This window comes from Citrus sinensis, chromosome 8 (genome assembly GCF_022201045.2).
Source record: "Citrus sinensis cultivar Valencia sweet orange chromosome 8, DVS_A1.0, whole genome shotgun sequence".
NCBI classification, from domain to species: domain Eukaryota; kingdom Viridiplantae; phylum Streptophyta; class Magnoliopsida; order Sapindales; family Rutaceae; genus Citrus; species Citrus sinensis.
The window spans coordinates 14,924,371-14,937,944 of NC_068563.1; the positions used below are offsets into that span (position 1 = coordinate 14,924,371).

The 13,574-nt window shown below is 33.8% G+C and overlaps 1 protein-coding gene across 1 annotated transcript; it reads left to right on the forward strand.

The window, feature by feature from the left end:
• The first annotated feature begins 12,557 nt into the window (after nt 1–12,557).
• On the forward strand, nt 12,558–13,241 carry LOC127899338 (uncharacterized). Its single transcript, XM_052432695.1, has one exon. The coding sequence runs from the start codon at nt 12,558–12,560 to the stop codon at nt 13,239–13,241; it is 684 nt and encodes a 227-aa protein (XP_052288655.1).
• Nucleotides 13,242–13,574: the final 333 nt, after the last annotated feature.

Sequence of the window (13,574 nt, forward strand, 5' to 3'; positions counted from 1 at the left end):
GTGCTAATATAACGATGTTGATGTCGACAATGAAAGTGAGAAGTCAATAAGTAGTTGGTACAGCTGAATAATTTTACTAGTGCTTTTATCTTGCTGACTTCACGACATCTCAGATTATGTCATTTAATTCTTTCTTCATTTTTACTAGGTGAAAATGTCAGTTCTTGTTTAAAGGGTGTTGCTATGTTACAGAAAATTGTATAAAACAGATTTTGATACGATAATGGAAGGTTGCTGAGCTCGCCACGTGTAGCATAAAAAATTATGAGAAAACTGTAATAATCGGTTTGCATCCGGTACGAAAGAAAGTTATTACGAAGTAATTAAATTTGAAACATGGCCATTTTAGAGTGTCCAATTGAGAAGATGGATGTGATGGAAGGCCGAAATATTGAAAAATTATGGCAAACAGAGTTATTTACCTCTCTCCCATTCTTTAATGGTACCCCAACTGTTTACAAGCAGCTGGAACCCATTTCCTTTTCCTAGCAATGGACTGGATCCCCTTTATTTTAGCACAATTTTTGTATTGAATATACATTAATGAACACATTTGGTTACATTCAATAATTGCACCCAATAAATAGAAAACACTTGTATATTGCATAACATTTATATCTTGGCAATCTCTATCTTACATACATGTAAGATACATCCCTCTCACATGAATAGTACATGTGTGGGATCCACACACTATTCATGTGAGAGAAATGTATCATCCTTATATCTTAGTGACGTTTTTTTCAGTACAACTCTGATTGTAAATTAAATGATATATTATTCATGCTAAGAAGAAAGTGAAATTGTTATGAGTTGTGATAATTGTATGTATGCATACCATGTATGTGATTCTATATTATGCTTATTACTATGATTCTCATAATATAAGTCAATTTCGCAAAACGTTTGTAGTTCTAAACCATCTAACAAAATAAAATAAAACAAAATTTAAGAAAACTAAGGTAATCTAAGTCTTTACAATAAAAAAGTAATAATTAAACAACTTAGAGAATAAAGTTTCTACGGCTCCTCTTGGTTGTCTTCATCAACTAAACTTTGAATTTCTTCGAGCCAACCATTACCAACCTCTAAGGGTGCGTTTGAAATTGAAGTTGGGCAGCTGTAAATTAAAAAGTACAGCACTAAAGTGTTTGGTAAATATTAATTGCTATAGTTTGAAAGATATGTTGATTATTTTTCATTTGTATAATGGAAAATCTATTATATGTTTAATAATTTTATCAAAATTATTATTTAAAATTTACATTTACTATATATTACTTATTTTTATTTCATAATTACAGTTTTTTTTTCCACAGCAGCTGTAGCTTAAAAGTTACAGCACCTCAATCATAAATGAACCCTAAGTCTCTTGCGTCCCGCTCTATAGTTTGTTGCTCCTCCTAAATGAGGTATACTAAAGTTTTGTAATAATTTTCTTGTCAACGGTTATAAGTGTTTGATGTGGTATGCAAAGATTTTTTTTACCAAAATTTAGGCAGCATGTATAAGTGTATAGATGTAGATAAAAATATTATTATTTCTTTGAGTAGGCCATGTATAAGCACGGACATAGTCTGCTATAATATGATTTTCCTTGGGAGGCCATTTACATTGATAGACAATATATGTGAAAGTAAACAGTGGACATGGTCTGTTGAGAGTTTGTAATTGTATCTAGGCATGAATAGGATACGAAAATATTGATGCAATAATAATTGCTTGATTAAATAGAAATACATTTTTTTAGTGTAACTATAACGGTCAAGTTTTTTGAAAAGAGTTCGTGCATATGAAATTAAAAAAATTGAACTTGTAAAATAAATAAATAAATAGATAAAATTAAGATATTTTTAATGAACAGATTTAATAATAGAGTTAAATGGAGCTAAAACAACCTTGAACTTGTGCCAAAAACAAGAAAAAAATGAATACTTATTATTTTTTTTAACATGTACAATAAGGACTTCTCTACATTAATCTTTCTTGTTCTCATAGCAGGCACCAGTTGTTGGCAGTAATTAAAGAGAAATTATGTATTGAAGATTTTGGCCAAATTTTAGTAAAAGGTGCTTGTAAGACAAAGTGCAAATCAAAACATAAAAATGGCTCAGGGGATTGTGACGCTGGTGATAGCTATACATGCTAATATGATTGTAAAGGCAATCTACCTAGAAAATTATGCAAGCTTGCTACACTATTAAACTACGTAAAAAAAGATTGTGAAAATGAATTCCTTGGATATTCTAAAGATGCCGACCATGGATATTGCTATTGCCGCAACATTTATCCTAATCAATCTTCTCATTGCCTCTATTTTTGTCTTATTTTTAAGCAAAATGGTCAATTAATTTGATCCATCAAATTTTCTTCAATTATATAATATGTTATCATAAACAAAGTGAAGAATACCTAAAGGACAATGAAAGGATGATGGTAGTAGAGTAAACACTATCACATATAGAGTTCAACCAAAATATAAAAAAATATAACCAGCAAACAACATATAAAGTTCAACCATAATATAACAAAATACAATGAACACGGTAAAGGAAAACACAGCAGAAGTTTAAATGTTTGTTGTAGCATTTAAGTAGATGCAAAAGGGGCTATAGTCTTGTTGAGATGTTGATATATATTGCTGAGATGAAACAAGCATAGTGATCAAACAATTTCATCTAGCAGCATCGATATGGCAATCTTCCTCGTCAGCAAGGGCCCATCCTGTGCAATGAAATTGAAAGGGGCACGAGTTGTGAGGTACTTAATGAACTTCAGCACAAGAACCCTACAGTTTCTTGAATTGGATTCTTATTGTGGCAGGCCTCCCATGACTCTGACGACTTCATAGGGCGTTGTTGAAATAATAAGCTCAGAATGATAATGGTGGAAGTTTGCTAAGTTAGCATGCATAGAATAAGCACTCGCATGCATGCCATCTAAGAAGCAACTTGTTCAGTTGAAAAGGCATCAATGAGTCGGTCATATCACTATTAGAAAAATGGGTTTTACTTACACTAATTTAGTGTCAGTAATTACTTTTCCTGAGACTTGTTAATTGTGTCAATAATGCTCCAACCAGAACACACTGACACTAATTTTTAGTGTCAGTGATTTTTGTGTCAATAATTCATGTCATTATGGTATCACTAAAATAATAACACGATAGCATTAGTATTTAATTATACTATTTATATGTCAGTAATTTATGAGACTACAGTATCAAGAACACACCGACTCAATAACATCAAAAATTATTAATGTCATTTTAAACATTTAGTGTCAGTATTCAATGATGTTATGATTCTTTTGGTTAATAGTATACTTTTATTTTAATTATATTTTCCTGTTTTGTTTTACAACCAAAGGAAAACTCAAAATATATTAAATATACAAAATCTCGCAACACAATTGCATAAGAAATATCTCAAATACATAACTTAAATTCATATAATTCAACTACATCATTGTTTGGAAAAGAAAAATATAAGTACTAAATTAAGTCTTGGACAAGCTCTGAACAACGAAGTACTAAGTTAAGATTCAACAAATATTAACCAACAAAAAGAAGCACATAATGTCACCGAACATCCACAAGCGGCTTCATTTTTCTTTTCCCACCTACAAGTACATAAAATCAATTAGTATACCGCAAAAAATAATTCTTGGATTTTTGGGAGAAAAACTAATCAGGTCAATTTCAGTGTTTATGGATGCTGAAATAAATGAGGCATGAAATCAGGTCATGTTGAAACACTATATAGGGAAAACATATATCAAGCAGGGAAAAGAAGAATTAAAAGATTTAAGTTTGAAATACCTTCCCAACCTCTACAAAACCTCTCTGCGCATCTTCAAAATTAACCTGCAAAATTGACAATAAGTAAATAGATTAACAAGTAGAAAGCATATCGGCCCATGTTTTAGAATTGCGAATGCATAAGCTCCAAACTCTTTAAAAAAAATCAACATGGAGGAGGCCTGCTTACATTAGACGATGATGCCCAAAAAAAATAGAAAAAGAGAAGCAAATGGAAAGATCACCCGTACTATCATATACTAATTGATCATGCATCAAGATATGTTGGGATCTACAAATAAATTGAAAAGATCTTTGCAAATAACGGTGCAACTAGAAAGCTTAGTATTTACATTTTTGAAAATTCTTTTTATTGCTAACAACAGAAAGGGATTCATTTTTCTGCTTATTTCATAAAAATACTAATATAGGCTACCCCACTATACTCAAAAGTAATCTTACACAAATGCTCTTTAGACAAGATTGATATTTGCTACCCTTCACCCCAATTACAAAACCATAAAAACTCACCACCAAGACAAATTTTAAAGTGTCTCTATAGTTGGCTATTAAAAACTGCTAAATTTGTTTGCAGCCATGCCCAAAAATTTCAAGAACATTGAACACAATGCATTATAGGTACAAACAAGATAAAATGAAACTAATTTCTCAAAATTAATAAATTATTACTGAATCAAAAGGTTGACAAATGATGTTCCAGGATTCACTCCACATGTCATCCAAGGTGATACAAAAGGTTAATCATTTTTAATTTTTTCTCAAATATCCAGTAGTACCTTAAGGTAATAGGACAAGATCGCAGAAGTTGTCATGAAGAGTGTAAAGCACTGAATAACAAAAATTGTACTAATAAATAAAACTCAATTTATTTTCTCCCTCAATCAATTGCTTTGACCTTACTATGAATTCAACTATGAATTTGAGGAAAAAATACAGACCTCAGTTTGCCAACTTCTTGTTCATGAGATTTAGCCGCTGTAAATGCAAACCTCCATTTCCCGTCAAGCATTGTTAGCCTCTATTACAAATTGAAGGTAAGAAGATGAACAAAATAAGTGTAATGTGTAGGAAAAAAAATGAAGTCTATGGGTACAACAACACTTCAAGATTTTTCAAGTTCTAGTTCATTTAAATAGACATTCCTTGACCTTCAGCAGCAAAGAAAGTACATTATAGCAGCAATTTCAATTGATTTCAATCTTTGGAATTTTTTAATTTAAAAAAAATAAAGTCCTTCAAACTAGTGAAAGGCAAATAAAAGTGTGTTTACAGAAGAAAAATCATGGAATGAATTAATGACCATGCCAGTGAGGAAACACAGAAATTTTTGAATAAGAGTGAAACTAACCGTGCAAATGAATAAAGAAAATGTAAGTCTCCAAGTGCTACAACAAGCAAAACTACCTAAAAACAAGCATTTTCTTCTTGAATTAAAGACAAATCATGAGCTTTGTGCAATCTCAAAACATTCAGACAAGCATGAACTTAGTTAATTCATATCATAGTCATTGTCTCTATTAAAAATCTTCCAATTGAAAAAAATAAATAAATAAACATGTTGGTTTCAATAACATAATTTGCCTCTCTTTAAATGAAACAGAGCAATAAATAACATGTAATAATTACTAAATACACAGCCATTCAATCTATATAATATAGAAATATAGGAAAAAAAGAAAAAAATTCAAATTACAATTAAATAAACAAAAAATAGATATGGAAAAGAAATCCCACCAAGACTGCATTACTGGTAGAATTTCTCAACATCTGCAACAACCCAGAAAATTAAAATTAACAAAAAACCCTAATAATCATAAGCTAAAATAAAACAAATCCGTTAATTAATTTGACAAAGAAAATAAAATATTAAGCCATTACCAACAGTTAAAGCCTTAATCAAGGCAACCTGTTTGCCCTTAAAGTCATTGAAAATCTCCTTCACAGGTCTACGTATAAGGTGCGGTATCCCTTCCATAGCAAGAAATTTAACTAATTTCTCAATAATTTTATTCAAATTCAAGCAAATGGGTTTCAAATATTGAACAAAAAAAAGTGAAATTTGACCATAAAAAGAAAAAAATTTGATGAAAGAAGCCTCAATTACTGTTTTGATCCATTTTTCAATTTGGGAAAAAAAGGAAAAAGGAAAGAAAAGCCTCACTTAAGGTTTTAGCTTTATATTATCTATTTGAGTTAAATGAACGAGTTTGTGAATGGACCAAAAAAGAAAAAAGGAAGAGATCGAGAAGAGAAAAAGGAAAGAGAAAGAGAAAGAGAAAGGCAAGAGACAATTTTGGGTTTGAGTTTGGGTTAGAGATTTGTGTGTATAAAAGACAGCGAGATGGGGACAATTGCTAAGTTTGGGATATGTTTGATTTTCGTTTTAAATGTTTTAAATTCTTAATTTAGTACCTGCAGTGTCGAACCACTTGAACGAAAGTGATAGCGGCAACGGCGTGGGGGTGGGCGCGGCCGTGGATGTGGGTGTTTGGGCATGGTCATTCTCCATCTTTCACGATATAGAAGAAGTCAAAAAAGGCAAGGAAATTACGCAGCGGCTGCGGTATGGGCTCTATTGCACAATGGAGAAGGGGAATTAGGGTTTGGTTTTTTATATGTTAAGGTTTTATATAACATTGTAATTCCAACTCAATTTTATGGCGTCCAGCGGTTTGCGATCTAAACGTAAAAGTTTTGAGTTTTAGAAGTCCCTTGTTCGAGTTAAAATCAAATCAAATTTTAATGATTTTTTTAAATTTCTGATACTGAAGTATCAGTGATCTCTGATATTTAATTTATTGATACATTAATATTAATAATTTATGACATCTATTTATTAAAAGTAAAAAATAATACATAATTAAATAATTACCGATATTTTTTTTAAAATATCAATAAAAGTTATTTTTGTGGCAGTGTATATGGTAATTCTTTTGCCGACAAAACTGATTTGACATGCTGGCCAGTGTGATCCAGCTAAGTTGATTGGTAAATAAACCTGACAATGGATAATTGAAGCACAAGTTTATGTATATTTTTTGTTAAGAGCAGACACAAGAATTAATAATAAGCATGTTGTAACCTGATAATTTAAGATCACTGAATATTGGGATTGGTTTTTCTTGCTTGATCAACAGTGGAATCAACATCAAATTGCACCTGGTGGGGTTTCATGTGATCTTGTTGCATCTCAATCCACAAGTTGTAAACAGTTACCTTGAAATTGAAGGGAACGTTAAAATATAGATGATCAGGAATAGTAAATAGTTACTTTGAGGCCGTAGTTAAATTGAAATAGTTAAACCAATATTGACCATTGCACGATATATATAGAAAAATAATAGATCTATTAAAACCAAGAATATGCAAGATTGAAGTATGTACCCAAAATTCTACATCAATGCAAGCTAATCTTCTTGCCTCCAAATTATCTAAGTTGTAAAGTCTACATTGATCAGCTTAATGTAGATTCTAATGTTCTGAAACATATGAAAAAAAGATACAATGAACTAATGGAACAACGAGTACTTTGAAAAATTAAGTGGACAGTAAAGGTTAACTATATTTTGAGTAACACATGTATAGATGCAAAAATAAAAATAAAAAATGAAACTTAAATCATTGTTCAGCCAAGCACCTTTCTCCACTGATACAAACCATTTGAAATTAATTGGAATAAGATATTCCTAAAAACTGAGTACTTGCACTACTAGAAAAATAGGCTTTACTGACATCAATTTAGTGTCAGTGATTACTTTTGCTGACACTTGTTAATTGTGTCAGTAATGCTCAAGACAGAACACACTGACACTAATTTTTGGTGTCAGTGATTTTTGCGTCACCATCTTGTGTCACTATAGTATCACCACAATAGTAATACTATGGTGTTAGTATCAGTTGATACTATTTCTATGTCAGTATTTTGTGTCACTAGAGAGTCACAAGGATAGTGACTCAAACGTGTTAGCATTTAATGATACTATTTACATGTCACTGATTTATGTGACTACAGTATCAGGAATCCACTAACTCAGTAACATCAAAAATTCTTATCGTCATTTAAATAATTAGTGTCAGTATTAACGGTGCTATACCGATTGTGTTTTATTTTTTTAATCACATATTCCTGTTTATTTTACAATTAAAATAAACCCAAAATATATTAAACATACCAAATCTTGTAATGCAATTCACATAATACACATTTCAAATACATCAATTAAATTAAAATAGTTCAAATACATCATTGTTTGGGGGTAAAAAATAAGTTCAAGTACTAAATTAAGCTTTGAACAAGTAGTATACACAATAAAGTACTAAATTAAGTTCGGAAAATTTAGCCAAGAAGAAAAAATAGATAACAATGTCACTGATTTTGGAGTCACTCATTTTGGAGTCCGCATATGCCTTCATTTTTTTTCCACCTACAAGTATATAAAATCAATTAGCACACCACAAAAAATAAGTCTTGTATATTTTTAAGGAAAAATAATCATAAATTACTTGTATGTTACCTCGCGATTGTAGGCTGTAATTAACTTGGCAACGTATGTAGCCCACTGATCACGAAGTCGCGAGAGGTCCTTGACAGTGTATTCCTCAACTCCCTTGAACTTTAATTTTAAAACAACAAGTTATTCACCGAAAATCCTTGACTAAACTACTTAATTATCATTCATTTAAATATATTTGTGTGTTAACAATTAAAGCCAACAAATAAACTCCAACAATGTTATTGTTTTATCCAAAATTATATAGGTAAATACTGAACATCCTGATCATGGTAATTCAAAAAAAAAAAACAACTTGTGAACCCCAACAACAACAATATTTGATAGCCTAAGCAACTTGTGAACCCCAACAGTACGCGATTTAATACAAATATGGATGTAGATACAAAACCTTAATTAGGTTGACAACTTATCCTCATCAAAGTAAAGTACAAGCAACGACACCATAGCACATCCCCACTAACAACTACTTTGCAACCCAAACAATTGTTTTGTGTTGGGATATGTAGTACATTGTGTATATCCCAAATCCTAATTCATGTCTATATGGATATTCATATAATCTATTCAACAGTATGCAACACAGTCACCATTATAAGTGCCCTCACAGTTTATAAAATGCATACAATACGCAATAAAAAGATAACTATAAAGAAGCACATAATAGGTGTTTGAGCTGATTCATTTCACGATAAATTAAAACAATATGATGTAGTATTGTAAAAATCGTTTTCAATACTTACATTATTTTTCAGAACGTTCACATTTGTGATGATATCTTGCATGTATTTCATTACATAGTAACCACATTCAAAGCTGCTCGGCTGCCTTGGACACTTCAAGATCAAAATTACATTAATTTTTTACTGTACGTTAACAATAATTAGTTAACTGATCAAAGATACAAATAACAAACTTAACTGATTGACAATCTGCATTAGCTCTTCATCAGGACTACCTTCCAAAGGATCAAGATAATAGGTTGTACGTCTCACCATATCAATTGCCAATAACACCCAGTGGGCAGTAAACAAAGTAAAAATTGTTCTCACACATGAATTACAAGTAAAAGTTTTTAACTTCGTGATTAATCTACAAATTAAAGAATATAACTAGCAAATGAAAAAGGTTATACCCAGGGTTATATGGGAATACGATGACTTGTCCCAATTCTGCCAAGCCTAACAGTTTTGAAATGTATTGAGTCCTGTCCTTGAAGCTGACCCTTGGATATAGCTTCTCAAAAAGCCCAAACTGAACTGGTTTAGTACTTCCACTGCTCTCCATCTCCTCATACAGGTGTCTAAGAGGAAACAAATATATATAACGAAGTAAGTTTGAATATAGGAAACAAAATAATAGGGCCAAGTTTACTAAAACATAAGTTATGATTCACCATACTTGATCCATATGTTAATGATGCAGTTTGAGACCTCTTTAAACTTAATGATTTCAGCACAAATCATTTTGTTCAAGTGTGTTTCCCAAATTTCACCAAAGGTTGCTATGTCATGCCGAATCCTGATCAACCGAGGTAAAGAATTCTCGATGAACATGGTAAACATGTTCATATATTCACTCATGTCATTCTTTCTTGATCGTGCTGCTGCCCGTGTATTCTCACACGTACATTGAGGTCTTTTGCTGCTGGTCTGATGACTTGGGGTTCTTTTTTTGCTACTTCTGCTGGTCTGATGACTCTGGGTTCTGTTTTGGCTACTTCTGCTGGTCTGATGACCAGTGGTTCTTTTTTGGGTACTTCTGTTGGTCTGATGACTAGTGGTTCTTTGTTGGGTACTTTGTTATGACAAGAGAATTGCCTATCTAGTACTTTAGGAGTTAGTCTAGGAGATCTTTTCGGTGTGGGCTTTGAAGTAATTTCACACTTTACTTTTTCAGGGGTTTGTTGAGGAGTTGCTTGGGAAATTGTGGTGGGACTGTCCTTGATTTTACTCTTCACAGATTTTGGAGTCGACTTACCCGATGGGAAATCAGCCTATGCAATAATCAAAATACATACCATTAGTAGTAATACATGCATATACAAATGGAAATAAAATAATGACATGTAACAGACCACATACCTTTCTTTTTCCAAGAGTTTCAGGGGATTGTTGATCATTGTCAATCTGAACACCAGTGGAAGTTTTGGGCTTAGGAAAGTTAGAACTTCTAACTTCAGTATTGTTGTACGCATTTAACCTTGCATTCATGCGTTCTAATTGAGCAAACATGAATTGGAAACTCTCTTGATATATCTTTCTTTCTCTTGCTAATTCAGTGGCATCAGGGACATGAAAGTACATAGATGGGGTGACGAATTGCCCTACTCCTTGCACCCTGCTTCCATTTGGCTGCTTCTGAAGAGCTTCACCTAGAATGTCATGTGACCCTTGTGATTGGAATGTTCCTTGTTCAACCAGACTCTTCAGTTCATTCTACAAAAAAAAAATATTGTAAATCCGCAATTATGAGTACAAGACATCAGCTAAACTAAACTAATATCCTTCTTGAATCTTTAACAAAGAGCAAATCCATATACAGTTCAAATTGAAACTACAGAAAACATTACAAGACAACACCTCACACAAGTTTTAACCTTTTTATATGCCAAGAAATAAGTTCTGATAAAATCTTACTGAGTTTCTATCAATTGTAAATGTTGCCATACAATTATTACAAAAAGCAGTATATATGTACGTAAATATCTACCCCTCCCCCCACACACACATATTATAAAGAAAATTCATAAGAATTAAGTATACAAGTGACTTACTATTTTCTCAGCAATTGGCGTCACATCAGAAGCATATTTGCCATCTCGGTCTGCTCATGCCATTAACCAAGCTTCACTGCGATCAATCTCTTGCTCAGAAACTCCACTCTCATTTTTCTGTTACAAGGTGACATAAAACATAAATAATTGATTCTATTATATTATACATATTAGATTACTTATATTACTGTAATTACTCCATATTACCACACTTACTTTTCTATGCAACATGCCACCATATCCCGTGTTACCTAAGCGATGGTTGTAGACATTCTTTGCTCTTTTGTCTTTTGTCTTCTTACTTTTTTCCTGCACAAACAGTTTATATGAAGAACAAAAAGTTACCATTGATTATTAGTAACTACCAACAATTAAATCAGGTAATATTAACAAACAACACACTGAAATTGTTCAGACAAAACTTTATCAACAAAAAGTTTCCAATCTTCTTTTTTAATGCTTGGATATTCAATAGAAGGAAACCTTAGTGACTTTCGATCGTCCTTGTTAGGTAGAACGAATTTAGTTGCCAGTTCACATCGAAAGTTTCTTGATGCAACCCCCATCCACTTTAATACTTGGCTTTTGCATTTCAAGCTCAATTTGAATTTTTTCTGTAAACCAATAACATGGATTAGAAACAACTTTAAACAAATCTGGAAGTTATATAAAATCTTTAAACATACTATGAAATAAGAAAACAAAACCTGAAAATGAACCCACAAAGTTTCCTTCATCTCTAATGGCACACGCCTCCAATCATCAAGTAAAATTGAAATTGTTTCATGTACAATGACTCCAATGTAACTCATAAGATCATTTCTTCCCTTTCCAACTGGAACACCATAAGAATTGTACTCAATTGTAGCTTCATGACTAACTTCTTGTTTTTGCAAACCTTTTTTTTTTGTTTTCTTCGCCTTCGTCTTCCGTCGAGCTCCGGAAGAGTGAACTCAACATCGTCAGCCATCTCCTATAATCCTAAAAATGATTAAATAAATAAGTATATGTTAGACCCATGAAAACTTATGTTAGGCGCAAAATATAAAGGGGCAGGGGCTATTTAGTAATTTTAGGGGCAGAGGCAATTTAATAACTTTGTTATTAATTAGGGTTTAGCTATAAATAAGAGATTATGGAGTCATTTAGGGTCTATGTTGAGTTTTGTCTGGTATTGGGAACCATTAGGAGTTTTGGGAGAGATTGACCTACCTCTCGAATTGTAGGTCAGGATTGATTGTTTGTTTTCTTTTGATTTAATCAATAAAAGTCAGCCCTAATTTAGCCCTAAGTCCTATCAAAGTGGTATCAGAGCAAGAATCCTGAGACAATTGCAGCAAAGAAAGTGGACGTGCTTGAAGAAAAATTGGAAGCGGAGATTGGATTGGTCAAGGCCACCATTGACGAGCGATTTAATAGCGTTTAACAAAAATTTTCATCCCTTGAAGTCATGTTGCTGAAATTAATAGAACTTCACCTCAACCCACCACTGGCAATATCAACAGGCCAAGGCAGTGTGGCGGGAGAAGGATCTGGCGACACGAAACCCGTGCTCGGTGACGGCACAAAGGGTGGAGGGCTGAAAACCACCAGTCTTACTCAGCTAGGGGCAAGAGTTCACGGCGGATTTGGTGGCGAGGAGGTCAGCCTAGGGGACTTACGGCCTAGGGGAGCCTTTCCTGGCGTTGGGCGTGGCGAAGGAGGCTGGGTTGCGACTGAGGGCTGTGGATCTGAGGGTTACGCGGTTGAAGGAGGCAGTTTAGGGTTGGGAATCAGTGTTTCAGCATCAGAATGGGGCACGCGGGATTCAGGGGTGGCCGGGCTTGGCGACTCGGCAGCGTTTAGGGGTGACTCACGGCCTAAGCAGGCCAAATTTTGGGCTGGGCAGGGCCGTTTTGGGCCAAGGCAGGCCGGGCAGGGCTGTTGTGGGCCGGGGCAGGCTGGATTTAGGCCTGTGCAGGGCAGTTTTGGGTCTGGACAGGTCGGATTTAGGGGCAGATGGCTAGGAGGATGGGTTACCGGTGAGAAAGAGAGCCGTTATGACCAGAATGCAGTTGGGCGAGGGATTTCAGCTCAATATGGGGCTGGGCAAGGAGAATTGTGGGCTGGGTCTTTGGGATTTGCGGAAAATTGAGTAGATTCGGGAGGTTGGAGATCTTCAATGGCGCGAAATTGGGTGGGGCTGACTCAATTTGGAGCCGATTTTAGGGTAAGGAAACTAAAAATGCTCATTTTCGAAAGCGAGGATGCCTATGGATGGGTGTATAGGGTAGAGCGCTATTTCGCCATCAATGGACTCTCGGAAGGGGAAAAACTGATGGCGGCTGCATTATGTTTGGAGGGAAAGACCCTTATGTGGTTTCAGTGGCGGGAACAACAACCATTGAGGCCGTGGGGTGAATTTAAGGACCGGCTGTTGGAGAGGTTTCGGGCCACTCAAGAGGGAGATTTGCACGAACAATTTTTT